The sequence below is a fragment of the Ursus americanus genome, chromosome 20 (genome assembly GCF_024610735.1).
Source record: "Ursus americanus isolate L20-20 chromosome 20, mUrsAme1.1.p, whole genome shotgun sequence".
Taxonomy (NCBI): Eukaryota; Metazoa; Chordata; class Mammalia; order Carnivora; family Ursidae; genus Ursus; species Ursus americanus.
The window spans coordinates 3548905-3576457 of record NC_142146.1 but is presented as its reverse complement, the minus strand read 5'-3'; the positions used below and the strand labels follow the sequence as shown (position 1 = coordinate 3576457).

General features: G+C 39.0%; 1 protein-coding gene across 5 annotated transcripts in view; it reads left to right on the top strand.

Annotated features, from left to right (window-relative positions):
* Positions 1 to 1175: 1175 nt before the first annotated feature.
* Positions 1176 to 27553, top strand: part of SNRK (SNF related kinase) — a 56449-nt gene continuing 30071 nt past the window's right edge. For 2 of the 5 annotated variants that reach the window (XM_087870035.1, XM_045798353.2), the window contains exons 1-3: positions 1176 to 1305; positions 14217 to 14278; positions 17178 to 17872. In XM_087870035.1, coding sequence (XP_087726161.1) covers positions 17284 to 17872 — 589 coding nt within the window. In that variant the 5' untranslated portion in view covers positions 1176 to 1305; positions 14217 to 14278; positions 17178 to 17283. The other 3 variants (XM_087870038.1, XM_087870037.1, XM_087870036.1) reach the window with 3 other exon arrangements.

Sequence of the window (27553 nt, the reverse complement as noted above, 5' to 3'; positions counted from 1 at the left end):
CTCCCACAATCCAGTCTTACATCTCAATCATCCTCAGACATGCAAAATTGATGCTGTGGAGAGAGTCTGAAAAAAAAAAAAAAAACACCTGACATTTGCAGGTCAACAAAGACATTTGCTAAAGCCATCTAGATTTCTCTTCTGCACCCAATTTAATCAAATTTGGAGTATCTAAGCAGCTTTTATTGTATATTTATTTTTCCTTGTGTCCTTCTTCACTAGGTGTCTTTTATTGGAAGGGTGGAAAGAAAGGAGAGACAGGGAAAAGCAGGTTGGAGAAGCTGGGCACCTGGCTTGTTGGCTTTCCCTTTTAGGAACCTCAGAGAGCTGATTAGCCATTGCAAGACAAGCTTTCGAGAGTGGGAGTCAGGAGACCCCCCCCCCCCCCAGCACTCCTCTCTGGCTTTGGCTAAGCTCCCTTCCCGAGCCACCTGACCTGGTGACCATGCCGCTGAACTATCTAGTTAAGCATGATTAGTATCTGCTGTTTTGAATCCCGGACTTCATATGCTTTGGTACTCTCCACGACCTTCGCCTTTCCAGGCGGTTTCCAGTGGAGGCAGCTAACTGATGGGGGCCGGGCTAGTGTGTCCCGTAGACCTTTAAAGCCAGCGTGGCATTCAGATGGTGGGCTTTTCTCCTTTTGTTTAAATAGCAACAAAATCAACAAAATTCCTTCAAATTGGGTTCCCAAGAAATAAAACTGCAGAGAAAAAGAACATATGCATATGCGTATATACATACATATGAATGTATATTTAATTTTTTTCTCTCCTTTTGCTTAAACTTGGGCGGGAAAAGCGGTAACCTTTAAAAGGGTAAAGTGCATGCTGCCCTCCGCCCCCCGCCCGCCCCCCCCCCCCCCCCGCTTCAGGACGCAGTCAGGTGCGCACGCTGTCCCTTTCCTCCGATTTCCCCCGACAGCTCGCGGTGCTTTTTTCAGCCATTGTCCCATATCCCCGGTGCTTCCTCCTTCACCGTCTCCTCTCCTCGGGCGCCTTGCCTGCTTCCTACCGCCATACATAGTCCAGACTCGCACGGGTGAGACGCAGCCAGGATGCCCTCCAGCAGCCCCGGCGCCAGAGCCCGCAGGTACTGTCGGCCCCGCCCTTCCCGAGCCCCGCCCCGCCGTTGCGTCACAGTGACGCGCGTCCCGCGCAGGCGCAGCTCGGCCCCACCCCCTCCCCGCGGCCGGCCGCCCGCCCGCTCGGTATTATGATTAGCGCTGGGTGCGGGGATTCGGCGGCCGGGAGGGAGTCGTCGGTGCCGCGGCCGCTGCGGACGGACGCCTGCCTGCCGGCTGAGGTAGGGGCGAGCGCAGAGCGCGGCCGGGCGCGGCGGCCGTAGACCGCGGTGAGGGCCGGCCTCCGCGGCGTCGTAGCCTGCGCGGTTGCCGGGCTGGGAGTCCGGGCCGGGGCGCCCGCCGCTGGCGGAAAGTAAGTTGCGCGCTCCGGGCTCCCCGCGCCGGCAGCAGCGCGGGCCCGGGAGGACGCGGAGCTCGGGCTGCGGCGGCCCGAGCCGGCGCGGCGGCGGCGCGGCCTGGCGGCGGAGCGGCGGCGGGCCCGGCGGGAGCCGGCACTGCAGCGGCCGGCCGCGGGCTCCCGGAGGCCCTGCCCTTGCGGCCGCGGCCGGATTGCGGCACCTCGGGAGGTGCCCGCATCCCGCGCCCCGCCCCGAGCGGGCCGAGTGCGGCGCCGCGGGGCCCCGCGCCCGGGCCAGGCTCCCCGCGCCCAGGTTCTCTCATGGGGTGTGTGTTCTCGGAATGTGTTTCCTTTTTCAAATGAATCTGGAAATCTGGCCGCAGCAAGGGGGTTCCTTGGTAAAACGGCAGCCTTACAATAGAATGGGGATATTGTCTGTAGAGAAAGGGCATCGGGGTAGGGAAGGAGGAGCAGTGCCATTCCCGAGGGAGAGCTGGAATTTTTTTTTTTTTTTTTTTCCCAATGGGAAACCTCCGTTCTTTTCTATAGTCATCGCCTGTTGATTTCTTTCTGGACCATTTTGCAAAAACCTTCCTGCCTTTAACTTGGACTTGGGATCTAGGAAAGTGACAGTCTTATCCTGGGGTGCGTGGGCGGGGGGGGGGTGTCCCCTGGAGCTGTGCTATTCCTAACAGTTGGATCAGATACGATCCGATAGCTTCTTGGGAAGATTGGTTCAAGCTCAGTATTTGGGGAGAATTTAGCAGTAGGGTTCTTAAATCTATGGAGGTCTGAGGGTATAGGACCTTTCAAACTGTCAGGGTACTTTTTTCTTTTTAAAAATTGAGTGCATTCTCAGTCTTAGATACGGGTGGTAAAGCTGATTTAATGCGTTTCACATTTTGTCAGGCTTTAAGGTGAAGCATGGCTTACAAGTGATGGAACTGCAAATGTTGAGTATCCTGCTGAATTTTCACCAGATTTCTGTCAAACATCAGATGCCTCGGTTTGGGTTCCTTGTACGGGGTTGGGACACTGTCTCAAATCAGCCTAATTTATCGGAATGTCTTATCAGTGTACTTTAAAGCCAGGGACTGTCAAGGTTTATGTAATGAATTTGTTAATTTATAATCTTGGTACATTGTTTTCCAAATTTATAAAATCATTCCCTTAAGGAAATCTGTCTTCAACGTCTGCTTAAATATTTCTTTTGGAATTGTATTCCTGATCCAGAATGTACTGTACAACTGGTGATTTAAGCATACTAATTAGACAGGTTTCCTTTAAAAAAATACGTATTGATTCTTTTATCCAACTATATCTTATTGTCCCTCTTAGGAAAACATGACATTCCCATTTTACAGAACTAGAAATGAGAGAAATTACATGACATTCCCAAGGTCACATATTCAAGCAGTGTAGTAGCTGAAAAATTAAGTGCATGTGCTAACTTCTCTTACATCTTCAAGGTTTTCCAGGCAGGGAACTTTGAGTGTCACCTTTCTATTTTTTAAATCTGCACTATCAATTTTTGTTATTTTATGCACAGAAATGGCTCTCACCCTATTAATATTTTACTATTCAGAGTAAATTTTTCAGTATCATTGCAGTAAGATCAATTAGTTTAAAACATACAAGAACCCAGAAGTTATCCTAATTTTTATTTTTCTAGAACAGAAATATAAATTGGGACTTTATGTTCAAATTGAATTCCATAATCTCCAAATGAAGGCTTTTATATGTCCTTATTAAAGTTGAAGGTCTTTCATGATATTTTTATTGGTCACGGGAAATACTGTTCATTCTAAACCTTACTATGGGCGTTTCTGTCATATAGAAAGTGAAACTAAATGGAAAAAAGTTATTTATTTTTGGAGATAATTGAGCAGCCATGGTTCTAAGCATTGGTATAAATAAGGCATGATGTCTTCCCTGTAGCAGCTTGTCTGCGCCTAAGAGCTCACTCAGTACACTGCCCCGGAAGAAAAGGGCACAACTGAACTTTCCACATGGCCAGAATTTTAGGAATTAAAAACATAGATGAGGAACTCTAAAGACCTATTAACTGCATGTGCGTGCGCTGTTTGCTTAACAGCCAGAAGATAGAATTTTTAGCCAAATGCTTTTATAATAAAACTATTACTCATAATTTAGGTACTTCTCAGTGTATGTGTGTGGGGAGGTAAATTCTTAGAGCAACTTCTGTGGAAAAGTTACCTGAGTAAATTCTAGCAGTTTTGAAGATAAACTTAACCGATGATCATTTATTCATGGCGCCTTTGTGTGTCTTTTTTCGGGGCCCTGGGCTCAAGGGTAGCAATAGAAAAATGAATAAAAACCAGTTACTGCCTTTAGGAGCTTACAGGCTATTGGGGACACTGAAGTAAACAGTAACAATAGGATCCAGCGAATGCTGTGGTGAGGCATAGGCAAAACCCTGCAGAAGCACAAAGATGGGGCAAGGAACTATCTGACTTGGGAATGCTCCACAGAGGAGGTGACACTCAACGGATCTCAGAGTACAGGTAGAGAGTTTCCAGGCAGAGAAAAGGGGAAAGTGCTCAGAGGGTTCAGGGAGGATGAGAAGACAAGGTTAAGTGGTGGAGGAAGAACTTAGATCCAAGGGGTTGGAAGGGAGTTGAGGAGGTAAAGACAATGCAGCTCTTTTTGTTTGTTTGTTTGTTTTTTTAAATATGAAAAGGAAGGAAGAGGAATGGGGCAGGAGCTTGGGCATGACGTAGGAAGTGTTTTCAGTATTTTGTTGTTTGTAAAGAGCTGGTGTAAAATCTCTCAGACTTAATAGCCTCACGGGAGCACTGGACATGTGTTGTCTGCTCTGGGTGATCTGGAGCTACGTTATTCACACTGCATGGTTTCCTCACCTGTTTTTCTGTAAGTCTGCTTTGGGCTGAGGCCTTAGATCCCATGGGAAATCATTTCTTGCTGGTGGTAGGGGAGGAGCCCGTCTAAAGAGGATTCCTGCTGTACGTTCCCTGAACATTTATTTCTCTGCTGCTTCCAGAGCCTCCTGAGATTCTGCTTTGGCACCTCCAGCATTTGGCTTCTGCTCAGGTAGGCTCTTCCATAACAATTCAGGCCTCTTTCTCTCTCCTTACTTGTTGTGTTGTACCCTCCAAAGTGCTGCTATGTGGCTATTCAGCAGTTCTTCAAAGTCAGTCACAGACCATGTGCTGCAGTGTCTCCAGGCTCAAAGCAGGATTGGGTCTGTCTATCTACATACATACCCCCTCAACTACATATTGGCCTGGAAATGTAGGTTATGAAGTCTGTGCTCCAGAAGTGTGGGTTATGGGTCATATAAATGGTCAGATCAGCCCCACTGGACCTCAGTTGTTCATTTGTCAATATGCAGTTATTTTTCTCAAACTTAAGACTGTCAGCTCCTTGAAGGCAGAGACCACTTCTTCGATTTCAGCATCCCAGACCAGTGTAATGCCTCATGCCAGTTAGGATACCCATGTGGTGTCTTGATGAAGAAACTTCAAAAACCTAAACTTACTTTGTTGATTTTATCAGCCTATTAATAGAAACTGTACCCATTTTAATACAGCTGGGCTAAATTTAAATTGTTTTTCAGTCATAGAATTTGGAACTAGAAGCAGATCTTTCACTTGATCTTCGTATGTAGTAGATGCCCAGGAGATGTTTGTTCCTATCCTGTGTATTTCTGGTCTGAGTGAGTGGCACCACTTGCTACCACTCTCCAGTAGAATCACTCTGGATTTCCCTCTTTGCTCTGAGTTCTGAGATTGTGCTTCCTAAACATGTCTCCTCCATTAATCCTCATCATCACTGCCCACATACTGGCTGCCTTCATTTTTAGGTCATTAAGTGATCATTTACCTGGAGACATTTTCAGTTGTCTCTGTACCTGTCCCCCAGCTCTCATCTTGCCCTGTCAGACTGGTCTTCATCTTGCTACCAGAGTGGTTTGTGTAACTGTCATCTCTGATTGCCATTTCCCTGCTCAGAATTCTTCTCTGGCTTCTTCTTTTTTTTTTTTTTTTTAAAGATTTTATTTATTTATTAGAGAGCATATGTGCATGAATTGGGTGGGGGGAGGCAGATGAAGAAGGAGAGGCAGACTCCCCACTGTGCAGGGAGCCTGACGCAGGTCTTGATCCCAGGACCCTGGGATCATGACCTGACCCAAAGGCAGCCGCTTAACTGCTGAGCCACCCAGGTGCAGCCTTCTTAGTGCCAGCTTTCATTTGTTCATTTAATAATATGTATCTATATATTTTGGGTAGATGCTGTACTCAGCAGGCCCTGGGATATAGAGTGGACTAGAATGGACATGGGCCTTACACAGACTCAAGTTATCATTTAGTTGAGTGGGGACACAGATTATTACTCACGTAATTATATAACTGCAGTTGTGATAATGGCCCTGATGGGAAAGGAATGGCGCTGTGAGAGGGCATGGGTGTTGATGTGCAGGGGTGTGGGGAGGGGAAGGACACACTCAGGAGGGTGACCTTTCAGCTGGGCCCTGAAGCCCTCTGGTAAGGGCTTGCCAGTCCCAAGGAACTGCAGCTGATTTGCTTGGAATACAAAGCTCTTTGGGTACCTGGCCCTGCCTCCCTGTCTAATCTCATCTCCTGTGCTCTGTATGTGTTATTGTCCCAGTCACACTAAGCTCTCTCAGGTCTCTTTTCTGAAAAGCATCTTCCCCATCATTGCCAATTTCAATTCTTAGCTCAAATAAGAAAATGAATTTCTCTGAGATGCCTCCTGTGAACTCCCCAAGGTAGGTTTTGGGGAGAAAATATCTCTTCTAAAATATCTGTAAGAGATTATACAGAAGTAAGAGATTATACAGACCTTGTGGCAGGGATCTTCTTAGTATGTCTAGTAGAGGCATTTAGGGGCAGCTTGATTGGCCTACTAGGGGATATCAAAATAAGGTGGGAAACTAAGTATATAACCCCTCTCAAATATCAGACTCTCCTGGGAGGAAGGCCAGTTCTGAAAAGTTGGGGGAAACGGTGGATGATTTTGAGCCTACTCGCATCTTGCTAATATATATTATCCCACTTAGCCTTCTTAATAACTAAGGTGGTGATTATCTTTGTTTTATAGATTAAGATGTGCCTGTTTGTAGAAGTTGGGTAACTTGCTGGGCTTCAGGTTCTGTGGTACTCTCTCTGCTGCGCTGTGGTGCTGCTGCTCGGGGCTGCTGAATAAATGAATTTTGATCATTTTAAAGTGCACCTCTATGGTGAGGAGAGTAAGAAAGGTTGACCCTGTGGTAGTTTGAAATGCTGAATCTTCAGACGCTCTCCTAGCTCCTCTCCGATGTTCCCTACCCCTCTGTGTACACACCTCTTAGGCCATTATTATTGTCTTTATATTGCGTAGCTAGGGGAAAATGTTCGAATAATAAGTTGAACTGGATTTAATACGTAGATGACTATGTTGGTTTTTCTTTATTAGAGAAATTACGTTTTAGATAATGTAAGTTTTACTCTTATAGTATAACTTAGATAAAGTTTGTTTCAGACTTAGGACAGGATACTAACAAATTTCCGTGGAGAGAGTATGAAGCTAGAACATACTGTATTTATGGATCTCTTTTTAAAGTAGTCATAATACTCTATAGCCTTTTATTTAGCAGTGGACAAAAGGAGAGCGACTGAATTTAAAAGTAAAGTTTAGCTTTCTGTTTTAGCTCACTTTCTACAGGTGAAACAGTTCTCTCTTTATTGGCATAAAGTATTATGAGGGCTACTGAAGAAATTTGGAAAGAGAATATTCATACAGTCTCAGTTTCAGGGCTTGATTTTGTCCTTTGTGCTCCTATTTTATGTGTATTTGCTAATCCGCTTGTGAAGGAAAATGCTTTTTCAGAAACAAATGGAGAGAATGTAGTTTGCAAAGTATATTAAAATTGCAGTGTGGGAAAGGATACAATTTTTAAGCAGAAAATAGAACCTTCCTAAATTTATCTGAATTACTTGCTTGGTGTTGGCTGTTGTTGCCATCACAAAATTGTACGTAAACTCTAAGGCGAAGCTATTTTTAAGGTGCCATTCCATTTTTATGTGATCAATAAGTATCTTAGTCTGTCTTTTGAATAATTATTTGCCTGTAACTTCCTTTCTTAAAAAGCAGTTTCAAAAAGCCTTTAATGGAATTGTTTGTTAATGTTTATTAAATGTGCTAGGGAATTTCCTCCATTTAATTGATTGCTGAGCTAGGTAACTAGCATAGCATATCAGAATTGGAAGAACACAAGAAATGTCAAAATTGATTTATTTTAGTGCTATTGTTTCCTTGGGAACTAGAAAGGCCTAGGTGAACAGGAGGCATTCTATTGTTGCAGGAAAAAATAGAAGACCCAGGAGTCTGTGGGACCTGGAGTCCAACCCAGGCAGCTCTTAGCTAGGTGTAGGACTGGGGCAAAAGAGGTCCTTATCCTCTTTGGCCCTGCTTTCTCATCCGTGAAATGGGTATGATATTTCCATTGTATTGCTGGTTGTGTGGAGTAAGTGGTGAAACAAATGTAGAGTCCAGTACTGACATATATTCCCAGTCATTACATTGTTTACCCTTTTTGAGACCTGCATTAAAACAAAACTGAAATTCTAAAGTGAACAGTCGTGGCAGTGAAAGACATTTTTAAAATTTGAAGTGAGACAAAGTCGATTGTGGTTTTGTTATGGGACTGGACTCATTTCTATATACACCTATTTAGGTTTGTAGTAGGTTTTAGGAAAGTAGTATGGGTGATAATGAGAGATCTAATCTAAGTCAAAACAAAAATTGGTGTTTTATGGAACTTTAAAGTGTACAGCGAACTTTTAAAATTGGTTTAAATTCTCTAATCTTATTTCTATGTTGCTTTCATGTTACTACCTAAAGAATTTTCCTCTTCTGTTTAGACCTCGTACCAGCTCTGTGATTAGAAGCTGCTTCTGTGCATTTTTAACTCTTTAATGACACTTTAATTAAACTTAAGTATAATTAAAAGATAAGTGGTGAATTGAGTATGACAAGGTTTCCATTAGTTTTGAGAAAGTAAGAGTTCATCATAGTTGCCTAGATGGTAAGCCATTAGGTATTTTTCAGGATCACCTTCTTAACCCTACTGACTTATCTCAGTGTCTACCCCAAATCATAACTTCACCCAAACTGGTGTTCTCCTTTCCAAAGCCAGCCAGCCATCCTTGTGCATGCTCTGCTGCCTCTGTTTCCCCCACTTTCAGGAATGGCGTTCCACTGCTCCCTCTTGAAGGGTAAACTCTGGTCTGTGGGCTGTCCTGTCCTTGGGGATCCTGCTTTCTTTGTGTAGTTATTTATCTTTTTATATGTAGATAGCTTATTTGTAAGGTTATAAAGGACAGAGACTGTGTTGCGTTCTACACAATTAGGGCTCAAATATTTGCTAATGAAAGTAGACTCTGTTCCTGTTCCTTCCTCAGCCTGAAGGAATTGCATACCTTGTCCCTCAAGGGAAGCAAAATATTTCCTTGAATATGTCTCGTTTATTAAGATGACATAAGTAGGTTTTAGACAATGTATTTTTAGGGAAATTAAGTCTTTTCATAGCTCTCAGTGGAAAAGTAAATAGAAAATTATGTACAAAAAAGTCAAAATTTTAATAAACTATCTTTTTTAGATTATAAAAGCATCACACGTTCATTGCCAAAAATTTGAAAAGAACAGAAAAGCATAAAGAGAAAAAAAATCTATAATCTTACCACTTTAACATTTTGGTATTTTAAAAATATATATGCAGACAAATTACATGCTTTTAAAAAAAATTGAGATCATGCCATGAAATTTGGTATATGAACTTTTTTAACTTAACATTTTATTGTGAGAATTTCCCCATGAGATCAAATAGCCTCAAAATATGACTGCATAGTGTTAATGTTAGGTGTATTGTGATTTAATTGTTTTCTTATTGCAGACCTTTAGATTATTTCTGATGTTTTTGAACATATAAATATCACTGAACATTGTTGACTATAAAAATTTTTAACATCTTTATTTCTTTAAGACATAATCTAATTATTAAATCAAGGGTAATTATTTTAAGGCTCTTGATATATGTATTGCCACGTTGCTTTTCAAAATTTCAGCAAATTTTTTTAAATAAAATAATTTGCAGTCTTAACAATGCAAGAGAATTTCAAATAATTTAGTCTTTTAAGTCAAAGTCAATGTAATGTTAGATACCAGTATTTTTGTTTATAGGTTTATTTTTTTCTGTTTCAGTATTCTTTTTTGACCATTTTTTAATGACCGTCTTCATCACAATATCAGCAGGGAAAGAAAAAGATGACAGAGAGTGAAAATGAGTTTCAACAGCATTAATAAAAGTTTGGAAGAAAGATTTAGATAATTAAGTTTTTAAATTCTCCAAACTTCCAACTTATATTGTCTTCCTGGAAACAAATGAGGAGTAATTGTGGGTTAGCTTTATTTATTTATTTTGGAGTAACTTCTACATACCAGCTTTTGCTGAAGTCATTGTTTATTATGTGAGCACTTTATACCAAGGCTGTCACCAGAAATGGTGACACACTTAGCATTTTTCATCATTTTTAATAAGAGGCAGATTCTGTTTAGGAATTCGAGCTTATTATCTGCACTACTGGTCCAGGTTTTGTGTCTTGGATGTTAACCCCTTTCCCTTTACAAATAATTAGTACTATTCTACATCATTTAATAAATTGCCTAACTCCTGGATACATTAAAATTCTGTGATATGGGGTGACTGGGTGGTGCAGTTGGTTAGGTGTCCACCTTTGGTTCGGGTCATGGTCCCGATTGAGCCCCAAATCCCGAGTCCGGCTTCCAGCTCAGCGGGGAGCCTGCTGCGCCCTCTCCCTCTGCTGTTGCCCCTGCTTGTGCTTGCTCTCTCTCAAATAAATAAATACATAAAATCTTTAAAAAAAAAATTCTGTGGTGTATCCTGGACCATTGCTTGTTTCTCTTAGAGAAAATAAAGATTATGTAAACTAGTGCTTCATGAGATTGGTCTGCACTGGTGACCCCTTCGCGGCCTGGAGAGCCCAGCGGTCCTTTCAGCCTGCCGTTCCTAGTCACCTCAGTTGCTCTCGGTCCAATAAAATTGACTGCTTGGAAGAAAACTTGTAGAACATACTTTAGGAGGCAGTTACCTTCTCTTGGAAAATACTTTTCTAGACATTTGGAGGTATAATTTTGCCTCTTTGGACATTTCTCATAATGAATAATTTAACCTTTTAATTTGTAGTTCCCACCTTGAGTCCATCCAGTGAGTGCAGCCTAATAACAACATAATAGTACATGATAACCACATGGTAAGATTCAGCCAATGCAGTGAAAAACTCTGGATCCTTCATAACTTAGGACCTCTTGCCCTATTTGTGGTTTCTTCATCTTTGATTTATGGCTTATATTGGTAACTCCCAGGGGGAGGAGTGCTATTCTAGAAATGTACAATATTGTTTATTTTGGATGGAGAGAAGAGCAGTGGCAACGGCACGTAGGATTGTGTTTATATTGCTTGACCAGGAGGTTGTTGATATTCTCGGAGGATTTAGTCTAATGTCTTCCTTTCGGCCTATGGGTATCTTTGAAATTTTAGCAGTAGGATTGGGCTGGTAGTATTCATTGGGAGAGTGTTAGTTCCTCTACTTCCATTAGTTTTCTATAACCATGCAGTTTATTCTAGTATTTTCCATGAGTAAAAATTACAGTTTTCATTTTTGGTATTTGTAAAAGATACCAGGTAATTTCCGTCTGTAAGAAGCTTAAATGCAATTTTAGTGTGGTTTCGCAAAAACTCATCTTTCAGTTATCTGATTAGAGGGAGAGCATTGGCACAGATTTTTTTTTAAAGCATTTAATTTGGGGGGAGGTTTTTGTATATTTAAATATTGGTGTTCTGATTTTAGAAAATTTATAATATCCTAAATAAAATGTAGAGAAGCACATGGCCCTTTTTGTTCCACTCCTCTTCTTTCTCGTGCGTGGATTGGCCATGCAGAGCTACCTTTGTTCAGTGTGCTGTTTTGTGCTCCCCTAGAGGTGTGAGTAGGAGACATTTGTTTGATATACAGACCACACTGCAGTGGTGATGATGTCAATGAAAATCTAGAAGTGAATTTTGACAAGAATAACAGGGTGAATTCCAAATTGACAGTAGATTTAACAGAGGCTGGTTCTACAACTGTTTTCAGCAGCTTGCAAAATGTGTGTAGGGCCACCCACACTTCCTTCCTCTTCTCCAGCCACACCCGCACACTTCAGTTTGCTTCTCTCTGTAGTTGGGAGAACATCAGTATATTATTGCAACACACTGGTGGTTGTTTCTCAAACATGAATTTCTATATTATAAACATTTTTGACTAGTTGGCCTGTTTATTTAGGTCCAGCCCAGTGATGTGAATGTATGCTAAATAAGATTGCTTTAGACTAGCCTAATTTAGTGGTTTTGCTATTTTAAAAGATGTCATCTTTGTTATGTAGTCATTAAGAATACTGATTTATAGGAACTCAGTGCATGGGAAAATGTTCGTTTATAAAGTAGAGGAAAAAATAGTCTCAGACTTCATATACAGTATCTTATCTTTGTGAAGAAACGTAGGTATAAAGGATATATACTCATCGCTAAAGAGAGGTCATCTTGAATGAAATTACAGGTGATTTTTTTCACTCCTGTATTGTGCTTTTCTGCATTTTCCAAATTTTCTACAGTGAATTTGTACCAACTTGTTTTGTAGAGAGAAGTACTTTTAAAATGGTTATAAATCTCTTTCTCCTCTCTGTGTCTATATCTGTCTTTATTCCATTTTATAAAAAAATTTGTGTCTGGGTATATATTATATGTAGAAAATAATTGGGAAGGCTGTGTACCAAACCGTTAACAGAGATTGTCACAGAGAGTAGAATAATGGATGATTTGTAAAAAAAAAAAAAAAAAAAAAAAAAAAAATCTTTTTGCCAGTTTATATGTTCTAATTGTATATTTTCCTTTACTGTACAGGTATTTCTTTCATAAGTTCATAATAGAAGCAAACTACTAAAAGGAAAGTGATATGTCAAGTGCAAAAAGCAGGCTACAAGATTAAAGTTATGTATAGAATGATCACACCTTTGTAAAACAAGATAAGAAACTGTATATAAGTATTGGCAGAAAGATCGCCAAAATATTGATAGTGCTTACCTTCAGGGGTAGGACTATGGATGCCTTTTTATTCTTTCTACTTCCTAGTCTGTATTTTCCAGATTTTCTGTAAGAATAAATTACGTTTAGGGGGGAAAATGTAAAGGAGCATTTAACTCTTTTTGAAACGGTAGATTCGAAAGAAAGTCATCTTGATATTTTAAAAACAAATACTTAAATTTTATGGGACTTTTTTTGAAAAACTATCAGAGTTTGATGCCCAACCAGAGATACTATTTTCTTTATATTACAGTTGTACATCAGTCATTTTCAGTTTAATACATTTTAGGAAATTGAACAGCTCAGTGAATTCATTCTCTTGAAGTAGGGTGGAAGAATTTCTACTTGGATGTGGGAGAATACCATCATTTTAACAATGATGGTGGTTGTGGTAGCAGTTTATTGCTTACTGTGTGCCAGGCTTCATTCTAAACACTTTTCCTATACTAACTCATTTAATTCTCACCACAACCTATGAAGTTGTACTCTTACCATTAACATTTTCTAATGAGGAAACTGATCATACAGAGAGGTCAGGGTTTGCTGAGGACCTGTGGCTCGTGATAGGTGAGGTGGGATTCAGATCCAGTCATTGGTGCTCAGAACAGGGCTCAGCCACGCTGCCTGCCGTGTCTAGAGACTGGATGGTGGAAAGAGAAGCAAGGGTAATGTCAGGAGCTCCCATATCCCACTTGGAGCTGAAGGAGCAGGTAGCATTCCAGGGTTCACATGTCTCTAGAGGTGTTCTTGTGCCCATGACCTTGCTGGCCCTGTTTGTGAGCTTAATGATTACCTGGATGCTCACCTTTAGGGTGTTATTTAAATTGCCTTGGCCTAGTGTGAATGTTTAGGCCTTTCAGTACTTGTGGGATATTTCAGTGTTGTGGAAAGGACTGTAAGGCCACCTCAGCCAAGTACTCTCACTGTGCCACAGACTTAGATGTCAGTGTTCTGTTCACATTCTCGGTGTTCATAGTGATAGTTTCTTTTTTACTATCGAATGGAAAGCCTCTGGTATGAAGGTGTTTTGTGTGTTGTCAGATGCTGGGATTATAATTAATTTCTGCTGGCCTGCTAGAAGATTGTGCATTGTAAAGGTTGCCCTCTCTGGCTGTGGAAGTGAGTGTTTCATGAGCCGTCAGGGGTTCCTGCAGCAAGGTGGGTTTGGAAACTAGGCTGGGCAGGATTGGAGCTGCCTACTGCTGCTGATTGGGCAAGTGAAGCCTCATTGTGCCTAGCTTGCAGGCTCTTGGTGATGATCTGTGAGATGTGGGTTTGGTGCCCGTTACCCAGGAAGCACTTAGAAAATGGCAAATCATCTGTTGTTCATGATTATTATTTCTTCCTCCTTCTAGTGAAACAATATGTCTGACTGGGCTGCCTGGAACAATTTGTGTTATCTGATCACTGTTAAATTCCTGTTCACTCAAGATTCTTTGAATGGGTTATAATTCACAGAGGGGAGAAACATGATGGGGAGAGGAGACTGAGTCATTAAAGACAAATTTGCCATTTTTATATGTTTGTCTGAATCCAGCCTTAGGGTGTATATTTTGACTTTAAGCAAAGTTAAACAGAACTAAACTAAAATCTCCTTCTGTATTTTCTTTTAGGAAAAGGAAGCAACTAACAAAACACAGTGGTAACAAGGATTATTCAGTATGCGGTTTGCAGGGTATGTGCTGGAGCCGTTACAGAGTCACCTGTACTTTATATAAGCCACATCTTCACATTCGGCGTTGATGTTCAGAATGACTTTTGGGCACTGGAAGATCCTGAAAGATCAAAGAACAATTTAGTTACTTCCTGTGCTAACACAGAATGCACTTGATGGTAGGATTGCACAGTGGTCTAGTACTTAAAAAAGATGTTCAGTAACAAGGATATTTTTCCTTCCAACCTTCAGTTAATCATAATGTCCTGTTTTTGGGTATATAATTATAGTTTCTTAGACCCCGGAAAGGGATATGTGTACAAAACAAAGTACAAAAAGAGGAAATTTCTTGATGGTAAAAGTGATTATTATTTCACTCCAGGGTAGTCTCATTGTGAAAAGACCTTATTAGATTCTTTCCCATGAACTCACTAGTAGATTAAAAACTATTTTCATTGTACCTTTTTGCTGGCATTTATTTCTAAAATCTGATCTGTATGCCACTTTTTAAGAATATATCTAAACTAAAGTAATAGATGAAAAAAACAAATATTGTATAACTTGGGGGTGGCCTGTCTTGAAAGCTTAAGTTGCATTTACAAGCTTGTACAATAGAAACATAGTCTCAGGTAGAATTTTAAGGATAATTACTGCCCTTATAATTAATCAAAACAGAGATTTAAAGATAGTTTTCTGCCCCCTGGAGTTAGCTTAGAGTTTCTATTTTTAAAAATTAAATATGCCTGAATTAAACTTTTGGGGAACTACTGTCCCAATTAAAGCAAGATCTTTTCACTCAGATTTTCCTGTTAATCTTATTAAAATTAATAGCTCAGATGACAAGATAATACACAGTATGCAAGAAATTTGCTTTTTCTTTAACACCTATACATAGTACTGGTTTCTTATTTTAAAAATCTTTATAGAAACAGGATTAATTTAGCTTGGTTTTGAAATTAGTTTATAGAAACAGTGTAGCATAGTCATTAAGAGCAGAGACTTTGAGGTCAGGTGGCCCTGGGTTCAAATCTTTAGCTCTTTTACACGCTGGCCTGGTAGCCAATGCCAAGTGACTTGTAATTTCTGTGCCTCAAAATGGGGCTAATAATGCCTATCTCTGAAGGCATTTGTAAGGATTAAATGAGGATGATATAAAGCATTTAGTATATGAGTGACATATTATACTTACACAGTGAATGGTAGTTAGTATTTATATTTTCAGTAATCACTAAAATATAAAAAAAATTAAACATACTAACATTGGCTTTTTAAGCTCAATATATATATATATTTTGAGGTGACCCCAGATACGTGTTTCAGATCATTTTAATTTGCATGTGAGAATAACTTTATGCCTCTTTTATAGTTGGTACTTTAATAATATCTCCAGATATTATCCTAAATGTAACATCGTTTAGAGTGGTTAAATGTTTATAAAGAAGGTGAGCTTTGAAGTAAGAATTCAGTTTGAATCTTAGTTGAAGCACTTTGACTCATTTTGCACAAATATGTATAGTAGGTTTTTAATTAATGTTAGCTTTGCTTCTGTTCTTTTAAGCAAAAATGAGATTTAAAGAAATGTAATGCTAGAGCTTTCAAATAAAAAAACCACTTCATTTCATGTACAATTTACTTTTTTGGGGTATTTTCATTAAGTGGGAGTAGATAATGTAAGTACTATTCATAATAAAACGACTGGAAACGTGCGGTAGAAAAGGTTTCACAGAACGGAGTCCTGTGAGGGCATACAGGACAGGGCTAGTCTTGGGAGATGGCTGTGTTCCTCATTGGATTTTGCTATACTTCTATTAAATTTTGGTCAGAAAAAAATAATAATGGGGTTGAATTTGTGAGATTTAAAGTGATATCTTAATTTGTATAATTTTATGCATTTGTTTTTCTGAGGGTTATTTGTAAGAACCTGTTTCTGAATTTAGAGTTTATAAAGGTTTAGAATTTTAAATGCCATGTGAGATATGGTCTTTAAAACCAAATGGTCTTTAAGATGGTTTAAGAATGCATGCTTGTTCATTCTTTGAAATATAATCAGATCATGGTAGGTTATGTTCGAAAATTGGAAAATGTAATAAAGTAAGCATAACTGATAAGTACAAAGAGTGAGTACCAGTCAACAAACATTTATTAAGCACCTACTGTGTGTCACGTGTTGTTCTAGGCACTAGTGTGACAAGAAGAGCAAACAGTTGCCCCATAAACATTTTGAAAAGAAGGCGAATTTCAAAATTTAATAAACTATTGATTACCTCTTTCATGTTAAACACCGTTCAAGGGAGGGTAGAAGGAAAAAAAAAAAAGAACCTTTGAGTCTCAGAACTTCGCAGTCATAGGATGGGGATGGCGTATACAAAACCTATAGAATAAGACCACGTGGGCGTCCTGAGCTGCTGTTGGATATACGGAATAGGGAAGGCAATTCCAGCTGGGAGAGTTAGAGGAGGGCTCACTAAAGGGATCTGTTTGTGCTGATAGGAACTAGTGCTAGCTTTGGAGTAACAGGAAAAAGTTGTTGGGTTTCTGTCCAAATGTTTATTCTGTTTTCCCTTTCTTGTCAGTTCTTACCTTGTTTTTTAAGACACTAACTGAAATTACTTTGGGAAGATTTTTTTTATTAAACATAGTTTATCAAACTTGCCAGTTTTCTTATTTCTGACATCATCAAAAACTTATTTCAGCTAATTTTTTTCAGTTTGCAAAATTTAATATGGCATTTAAATTCTCAGCCTTTGTAACAGAAACCCAAAATATATAAATAGGTTGTTATAAATGGCCGTTACTCATTTTATGTCTCTGTTTATTTCAAGCTTCTCTTAAAACTTAAAAAAAAAAAAAAGAGAAATAGAGAAAGCTGTAAGAGAAAAAGCTACAAAAACTTAATTTTGTTTCTCCTCTTCTTTTGTAGATGTCCATGGCGACATTGAAAATGAATTCCTTATTTTCACCAGATATTCTTATATGAGAAGATCCGTTTCAGACAGTCTAGATACTTTTCCTTCTGTTGGACCAGCATGGCAGGATTCAAGCGAGGGTATGATGGAAAGATTGCTGGATTATATGATCTGGATAAAACCTTGGGTCGAGGTCATTTTGCAGTGGTTAAACTTGCCAGGCATGTCTTTACAGGTGAAAAAGTAGCAGTAAAAGTTATTGACAAGACAAAATTGGACACTTTAGCCACTGGTCATCTTTTTCAAGAAGTGAGATGCATGAAACTAGTGCAGCATCCTAACATCGTACGCCTTTATGAAGTTATTGACACCCAGACCAAACTATATCTTATCCTAGAACTTGGGGATGGAGGAGATATGTTCGATTACATAATGAAACATGAAGAGGGACTTAATGAAGATTTGGCTAAGAAGTACTTTGCTCAGATTGTTCATGCCATATCTTATTGCCATAAACTCCATGTGGTTCACAGAGACTTAAAACCAGAGAATGTGGTCTTCTTTGAAAAACAAGGTCTTGTAAAGTTGACAGACTTTGGTTTCAGCAACAAATTTCAACCAGGAAAGAAGCTCACTACTAGCTGTGGATCTCTTGCATATTCTGCTCCAGAAATTCTGCTTGGGGATGAGTATGATGCGCCTGCAGTAGGTAGGTAATCTCCTTCCAGTATTTGCCCACTTGAATTCCACCAGCGAGTGTGTAGTTGGTCAAATTGGTGGTGGTTTATCTGAAAATAATTTCTTAACGGACTTTCTTAAATGCGTCTTAAGTAACAGATTTGGTTTCATGAATGCCATTTATCCCTAAAGCTGGCTGTCAGTTTGTTTTACCCTTTAGATGGCAAATGTTTAAAGTATGTTTCAGCACAAAGAAAAATGAGTTATCATTTAAGGTAACCATCATCTACTCATTTTAATTCTTTTGAAGATCTGAGTACATTTCCTATCTTCTTAGATTCTTCTGGTAGTTCCCCTAGTCAGCTTCTTCCTGTGCATATCCTTTAACAGTCCTTGAGACTCATATTGGAAAGATGCTATGAATATTGCAATACATTATGAAGAATTTGGGTATTGGAATCATTTATTAATTGTGACCTTGAAGAGTGCACTTGATCTCTCTGCTTTATTTCCTCAATCATGGAATAGAATTGGATCAGATAGAGGTATCGTATCCTATATTACCATGTTTACTGTACACAGACCTGTGTGGCTATTATTGTCTGCCTCATTGTACGGGACAGGTCATTGACATACAGACATCTGTATGGTGGATTCCAGAATCTTGATAGCCCTGGGCATTCCCAGTTACCTTCTCTTTACTGCAACACATTATTGTGTTCTCTCTTGTCATGAGTTATCAACTTAGGGTGGAAGTGTTTACCACTTTTCAGCTTATGTCAGCTTTGTCCCTTGGGATCATATCTGTTTTGAAGGTCATATGGGAATTTATTTATAATTCTTAAGGATCTGCTAAGTTGAATGTGTGGTCAGCTTTTACAGTTTTTAGTTTAATCTTGGAACAGTGTGCCCTAATACTACATGTGTATGATGTCATACATCATAGATAGGAATCTTCTGTTTGTTTTCTGATCATTTGAAATGCATGTTACAGAAGATGAAAGACACACCTTGAAGAGTGCGGATTTTTATACTGAATATTCTGTACACCAAGACACTGCTTTTCATGTTAGACTGTGTTCTGGAAAAGAAAGGGTTATTGAATGGTTCCTGCCCACTACAGATAACAAGGCTTCACTGAAACTTTTCATTAGAATATTTGAGTCAGAAATTTTTGATGAGTGTAGCAGGCTAATCAGAAAATGAAGCCAAGAATTAATAGAAGAGGAAACATAAATGAACATGAAAATGGTGCTCAGCCTCACTAATAATCAGGGAAGATAAAACCACGATCAGACAGTGTTTCGTACTTTTCACATTAGGAAAAACTAAAGTCAGACAAATCTAAGGTAAGACTACAGATCTTTGGGAACTCTTGTAGTATGCAGAAGACAGTTGGTCAGTGTCTACTGAAGTTAAAGACACACGCAGTCCTGAGAACTGCTGGGTCTCGCACTCAAGTTCTCACTCATGTACACAGATTTTCAAAGAATGTTTTTAACAGCATTATTGTGTGTTCATCAGTAGAGGAATACATTGTTTGATATTCATATGATGGAATTGGTGAAAATTAATGAACTATATATGTCGTCATGGCTAGTGTTCACAAACGTAATGCTTAAGAAGAGCAAATTGGTGGGAGTACTTACAGTATTATAGCATTTATATAAAAAAGTTTAAAACCGACAGAGCAGTGTTACATTGTTTAGAGTGCATGTACACGTAGTAAAGTACTGATGAGTGCGTGAGGTCAGGATAGTTACTTCTGAAGGGCAGGTATACCTAGAGGGTTTCAGCTGTATTGGTGGTGTTATTTCCTGACTTGGGTGCCGAGTGCGTAGGTATTGACTCTAATGTTCTTTTTTTTTTTTCTTATATCTTAAATTTTGCCTAATAACACTTTCTAAAAGTTTTTAAAAAGGAAAAGAAAAGTGTCTGGGAGGATCCTTACCAGTCTGATAAATGGTCGGTGAAGTATGAATTGGGTGGAATTCTTGGGTAACTTTTCTTATTTGTATTTATTTCAATTTTGTTTAATTGTGTGATTGAGATAAATATAGAATCATTTTAAAGAACAAATGAACAGTTACCTTTCTGCTATTATTGTGCCAGAATCAGTCAGTGATTTTTCACAAATATGTAGTAGAATTAAAAGGGACCAAGATTAAAATATGTCCTTTATTAAATTACCAAATGTTGCTGAATTAAGCAACTTTGATTCAGTACATTGACATTTGGTTCAGGGATTGTCTGTTATTTTTGAAGAATCAGATTTTGATTTTAGGTATCAGCTGCACTTCTGTTTTCTGTCATTGCTTTTCCTTTCATTGTTACTGATTTTTTCCAGGATCTTTCAGTTTCCCTTTTTTCTTTTTCTTTTCTTTTCTTTTTCTTTCTTTCTTTCTTTCTTTTTTTTTTTTTTTACTGTCTTGAAAACTTTTTTTCCTTTATTGTCCTTATTTCTCACATTTAAGGCTGTATATTGTTCTCTCCTGCAATCTCTGGTCACATCCTGGGGATTTCAGTCTGCCATCATTGCCGAAGTTTATCTTTACTGTTTTATTTCTTGTTTAACCCAGTTTCTTTTTTTCTTTTTAAATTCAAACTGGATAGATTTATTTTTCCTTTATGTATTTGGTTTTTGACTTCTGATTTTAGTACACTGCAGTCAGTAATGTACACTGCAGCCTGATTGGTTTTTGCTCTGGGAAATGTTTTTAGATTTTCTGTGTGGCTTGATATACAGTGATTTTTGGTGATTATTCCTTGTATGATTAAAGTATTTGTATTTTTAGCATATACAAAGTTTTTATGCATAATTAAGGTTGTTAATTATGTATTTTGTTCCTTTTTTGTTATGTTTTTATTCTGATGTTATTCTCTGAATTTACTAGTTTCCTACTCTAATCTGAATTTTGTATTTTAATCAACTTTTACTTTATATATGTTATTTTCAAGCTGTGTGAGGTATATAAAGTTTTGTAATTTATTTTACATGATGGGCTATACCTTTTTTCACTGTGAAACTGTGCTTTGTTGCCATGGATTCTCTTTTGTCATTTTGTTTAGGAGGTACTAGTGTCTTCCCTTAATATTCAGATATCAATATCCATATCATTCCCTCTGCCCTATAAACAAGAACTATATGTAGTTTGCTTTTACTTCCCTTTTAGTTATAGATTTTTAATTTGCTTTTATTACTTAATAAATACTTTTTTCCTGGTTCAGTAATGCTTTAAGATCTAATGAAGAATGTGGACATATCTTAAAATTGTGTTCTTCAACATCTTTAATTATTCCTTTCTTTGACCTAGTTTACTGCATGTGAAGAACATATCAAAATCCAGTGTGAATTTAAAAGTGACTAGCTGGTCTATCTGAAAAGCATTGCCTTGTCTTGTGAAAAAGTAGATTAGTAAAACATAAGTTGAGACATTTTTGACTGTTAATTTATGTGCGACTTACAGTTTGTATAATATGCCGTTTTTTTGGAAATCTTGGCATATTCAAGCCGAGAGGTGTGGTTTAACTAGAAACCACATTGAATGTACTTAAGGCAGTCAGTTCCTTACTCTGCTTCAGTGCTGCGAAGAAATACCTCTGCATGCCCCCTCCTACAGAAGAGTTTCTTAGCAAATTTAGGAAATGGGCAGCCACCAGAACTGTGATTATAGTATTATGAGTATAATATGTTTAAATATTTTCTCTTTGAAAACTTCTAAAAGGATTACTCCTTTCTGTACAGATTGTACAACCTAAGCCATAATACCTTTGTGATAGAACTTTGAAATAGTCCAAAAGGACATTAATCAGTAATTTTCTCTTTGGTTTATCTAAATCTGCTAGTATAGTTTGTTATGAATTGATAACTCCTTGCTTTTATTTCCGATTTCTTCCAGAAAAACTGTTAATGTGCCTGCTTTTACAGTCCCCCCGAATCTGAGTGGACAGAGTTACATTTCCCTACCATTTGTTAGAGACAGATGTCTTAGTAATATTACCGTGTTTTCCAACTTGAACCTTCTCTTCCCCTAGTCAGACTCTGGTTAAATTTTATGTTACTTAATCTTACACAGTTTGCCACTTGGACCATGGGCCCCGATGGGTTCTGGATTAGATGACCTTGGCTTGTGTCACAGAGTTTTAGGCCCAAGTGTGGAGTTTGGGATTATACATTTTTAAGGGATGATTTGTGCCTTTTGTGAATAGGGAAGGAGGTTTGATCTGCTTTAAAGTATTATCTTGTTTCTTTTATTTAAAAAGATGTACATGAAACCTGCCCGCGTGGTATGTGTCTGACATGAACTGCACCTCAGCCTGGGCCCAGGCAAATGCCTGTGGCATTCAGTTGTATAGAACTGAAAAATGTACCCATAGAAAATGGCCCACAATCTAGCTGCCAAGCACACAGTCACATACTCTGAAAGGTACCTTGTACAGAGTGTAACATCATCACTTGTCATAGAAAACCAAAAGAAAAAAAATCCTAAACTTTCTGAAGTTTCACGTGCCTATGAGAAATGACAGTTATTTCAGAGATCACAGTTAAAAACTGATCTGGCCTGAACCCTGTGTAAATAAAAGCACTTTATGGTATTAGCTTTGTGTGCACAATGATGTACTGGCTTTCCAGTGTGAATGTTGTGTGATTACATATTTAGGAAAGAGCAAAAGTTCTGTGCTTTGAGTAAAATCTTCTCAGTTTTATAAATAAGCTATTATTATAGGATTTAATTTTTGTCATAAATCTTGACCATGAAATGTTATGGGTAGTGTAATCTATAGGTACCATACAAATGGGTTTTTTAGGCTAACTCAACCATTGATTTTTTTAGTGAGAGGCCTGAAAAATGAGATAAAAATGACTTATGTGCTTTGTAATGTTTTCCCTGCTGCATTTTCAGCTCCGGTGCTTATTCTCACTGCGTTTTAAGATTCAGATCAAGTGAAATATATGTTGACACTACTTTGAAAAGTATAATTTACTCTACTGGTGGTATGGTAACGTCTAAATTGTTGGTTCTCTACCTGCCATCTGTAAGTTTCACCTGGAGCAGATGTAAAACCAAGCAAACCTGGCCTGGGCCCCACCCTAGAGATTGTGATTCAGATTGTCTTGGGTGAGGTCTTCATCCAAAGCTTCTGAGATTCTGACGTGCATCAAGCCTTGCCTCCTTGTGATGTAAAATCCTAGAGTTCAATGTTTTTGGTTATTAGTGGAAAAATAAATTCCTCACATTTTAATTCTAATACTCGTTAGAGAATAATTGTTCAGAAAAAAAATGTTTAAACCTCTTCAGTTTCAAAAGTTGAACAAGAACATATATTCTTTTTTGATGTTGATAACTGAACTTAAATTTCTCTCCACTCCCCTTCCCTGATTTTAATCACACCCTTTGCTTGTTTAGGGATAAGTAAGTGAAAACCAAATTTCACGGCCTTTGGAAATTTTTTCTGGTGTTGTTCAGTGCCTGGAACTTCAGGCTGGAGACCCCTTGCCTTTCCTTTTAGGAGCCTGGGGACTGTCCTGCTTGTTTGCTTTCCACTGCCTTGCCTGGAGCTGCTTGTCAGTGTCCCTTGTCCTTGTGCAGGTGAGAAAGTTGCCTCACTGCTTCATATAAAACCATTTCTTCAAAAAATTTATAGCACCCTTGCACTTTTCTAAGAGCTCTTGCTGCTACTAACTAAACTTGGGTTTGGTTTTGTTTTACATGGGCCTTGATGCTCCTCTTATTCCTTTCCTCTCCGAGACAAAGGTGGAAAGACAAAGGTGTGCAGGACTGATAATCATAGGTCCCACTAGAATAAAAACTGGAAGTTACTATTCATTTACTTTTCAGACTAGTGCCCAAGCTCTGAATCTTTGGTACTTCATGTGAGGAAGTAGGAATTGGGCTGACTGACATGACTATGTGCATCTTTGAAAGAAGATAGAAGAAGGAAGGGACTTTAAAGGCAAGTTTCTTGTCATTTGTATGTGCTGCTTGTTTTCAGACATTGACAGTTACAGGTGGGAGGAGGCCCTGGCGCTTTGGGCAAAAGTAAGTCAGGAATTGTCATGTGGAATAGCTGTAAGAGAGGGGAATTCCTTTGGAGGTGACAGTTTTAGGTAGTTACCACTCATAAGGGAAAAAAGTGCTTATCAGTTCCTTTAAAAATTTATATATGTCTCTCTCCTCTGCTCAGAACATTTTAAAGACTTACCATTTCCTTCACAGTCAAAACTCGACTCCTCACAGCAGCCAACATGGCCCTCAAGATTGGCTTCCTCATTTCCTCCCTCACTTTTTCCTCCCGCTCTTTTTTCAGTTGCTTGCTCAGCTCCAACAAAGCTGCCTCCTTGCTGTTAGTCACATTCCATCATATCCAGTCCTGCCTTAGGGCCCTTCTTTCTCCCTTCCCTCTACTTAGACTCTTGCCCACTGCCACCCTCTTGGCCAGGCCCCACCTTCTACTCCAAAGGTGGAGGGCCCCAGCGCTGCCTATTCTCCCTCCCCACTTGACTCATTTCTGTGGTCTCTGTTACTTCCATTTGTGAAATGAGGGTAGTAATATTTCTCGCCTTTAGGATTGTTGAAGGAGTTAGAGGAATGAAAACATAGAAGTACTTAGCATTAACACCAAACACAAAATCAATCTTCCGTCAGATGTAACGGTCTCAGCCAGACTTTTGAAGAGATCACAGAGTGCCTTGTTTCTGTGGTGCGAGGGCTGCGGTGCCAAAGGGTGTTTAAAGATCATGGCCTCATTTTCCTTTCGAGGTGCTTTCTTCTTCTTTGGAAATTTGTCCTCAGGGGAATTTCTGAAATGTTGGCTGCCGTGGGAAAACTGGGAGGAAGGGGCAGGCCCAGGACCTTTGCTCTTGTGTTTTTCTCACACATTTTTCGTTGTGTTTAACTTTCAGAATGTAGGAAATAGGTTAACTTCCAAAGTAGGGATTTTTCTTTGTGTGTCTGTGTTTTTTTATGTTAGATAAAAACAAAGGAAAGTGTTTGATAACCGGTTAGTTTCTTGGAACTTCAGAAGAACTTTTTTAAACCACTTTAAATAGTTAACTGTCTTAATGCAGAAATACAGAAATAAATGTGCTTCTCTTCACTTCTAACCTGGGAAACCTTTAGGGATTTGAAAACATCAAATCTGCTTGGATATTTTTTTGCCTTTTTTTTTTTTTTTTGTAGGCAGAAGCATAAACCTGTTGAAGAAAGACTAGTTTGCAAAACAAAAAAATCAGCACTTAGCACAGATTTTTAACACAATAACTTGGAAACTTGTTAGTCACGATATACTTTGCTGGACAGACTCCAAACTCAAATGTTGAGTAAAGTCACTGTAGTGTTTTTAAGAACTGGTGAAAACTGTATTGACATATAGGTGCTGTGCTCAGTTGTGCTCTTGTGCTTGCTCTGAGATGACCTGGTAGGACTTGTTAGTGACACGTCTCCGTTTCTGGGGAAACTGTCCCACCGCATTAGGAAGTTGCCTGTGTGGTCCTGGAGTTGTCATGACTTCCAGAGCAGCTGCCTGGGAAATGCTTTCATAGTCACATGAACATACATAGTAGTGTGGTTTTCTTCTTTCAAGGGCTGTGGCTTCCCTCAGTCAGATCCTCACATGTTGATGCAGACTTTGGTGGAGAAAGATGGAGAGCAGACTTAGAACAGGGCGCCATAGAGCTAAGCCAAGCTAATTAGCAGAGATATACTGTGGTACTTACTTACAACTGAGATTTCAAATGCGTGTCTTTGCTATTTTTAAATCTCTTCTTCCCGGCATTCTCCATAACCCATTTTCTTTTTTTTAACTTTTTTTATTATATTATGTTAGTCACCATACAGTACACCCCTGGTTTCTGATGTGAAGTTCGATGATTCATTAGTTGCGTATAACACCCAGTGCACCATGGAATACATGCCCTCCTTACTACCCATCACCAGTCTATCCCATTCCTCCACCCCCCTCCCCTCTGAAGCCCTCAGTTCTCAGAGTCCATAGTCTCTCATGCTTCATTCCCCCTTCTGATTACCCCCCCCCTTTATTTATCCCTTTCTTCCCCTACCGATCTTCCTAGTTTTTATGACCATAACCCATTTTCTACCTAACCCACTTTGTCTTTGGAAAACGATTTATCTTAACCTAGTTTTTATTGATTAGCCTTATGGTGATGTCTTTAAAATTGTATCCAGTATAGTGTAGGACAGTTCCTAATTTAATATTATAAAATTTTAACTCAGTTATTTTGAACCTTGGAACCTAAGACAAACATTGTAGGACCTTAGCATTTGTGGCACTGTCTGGTGAGTAGGAGAACAAGACTTTGTGGAGTGAGACCCTCTTTGTAGATACATCTTAAATTCTGCCTGGGATGCAGCCAGGCACAGAGTAGGTGTACTAGATAAAAATAACAGAGGGGTTGTAGATGGTTAAAAACAGAGGATGATGAGGTGCAGAGGACACATGCCCTGACGGCCTTTTCCTTTTGGAATTGGATGGGATGATGGCCAGACCTTGCTTATTTCAGATGGCTCACTTGTTCCCCTTGCTCAATAGTAAGGTCTTTGAGAACTGCATGTTTATATCTTATCTGTGTCCCATCCCTATCACCTGGTAAACACCACAAGCTCTGAATGTTTGTTTAAATGAGTAAATATTACAGAGACAAACTAAATGAAATTTACATTCCTTTAAAGTTGTTTACAAAATACAATTGTGACCAGTCCTCACAGTCCTTCCTGATGTCTTGCTGACATTGAAACTCCTTTTCCCTGCTTCTGTATATATATTAATGCGTCCTGGACTCACCATGAGTCTGTTGGGAGCTGTGGTTCCCCTCTTCATGGAGAGGCAGAGTTGCAGTTTCAGGCATGTTATTATGTGTGGGCCACTATGAAGCCCTTCTTTGGATCTGATCCTGTAGGCTTGTGCTGAGTAAAAAAAAGTGGGCCCACAACTTTGACAGGAAGGATGAACACAGGCAGTTTTGAAATGAGCATTGGAGCATAAATTACAGGTGAGGAATAATGTCCTTATTTTTGTGTTTTGGCTACTTCAACTTGTTTAGATCTCTAATTTTCTTTACTGTGTTTTAAATTCCCTAGTTATGACTTTGGAAGATTGTAATAGAAAATTGGAGGTAGGCTTATAGACAGGGCTTCTCCCAAAAGGAAGATCAAGTCATTGGGGATATGGTATGCTTTTTTGTTTTTTAAAGTCAAAGAATTAATTTGTAGGTATTTGGTGTGTTTGATATGTGGTTTGGGGGGTTGTTTTATAAATCCATTTTATGTTGTTAACAGTTTGTATGTATCGACTATTCACTGACACTAGGAGGTCCTTGTTACAGTTTGAAGAGACTTAACATAGATTAGGAGCTCCAGTAGATGGCAGGGAAGCCCTTCAGATGGTGTGATCCCCAATTTCCAAGGTGTGATTCTCAGTTTTGTACTCAGTGGTAATTAGTTTCTAGAGGACTGAAGCTGGCTTAACAAATTCTTAGGAGACTAATACATACAAATACCATAACTCTCAGTCCACTACAAGCTTATATTCTTGATTCAGATTAGTGATATTTTCCTAAATTTACCTGTCTTTTCAGGTTTTATAAAGTTGGCATACATAAGATTTTCTTTTAGGTATAGTATAAGTTGATTTGGTTTACTTAACCTTTCTTAGGAACATTTGTGATCCATTGATATTCCTGAGGTCACATGAT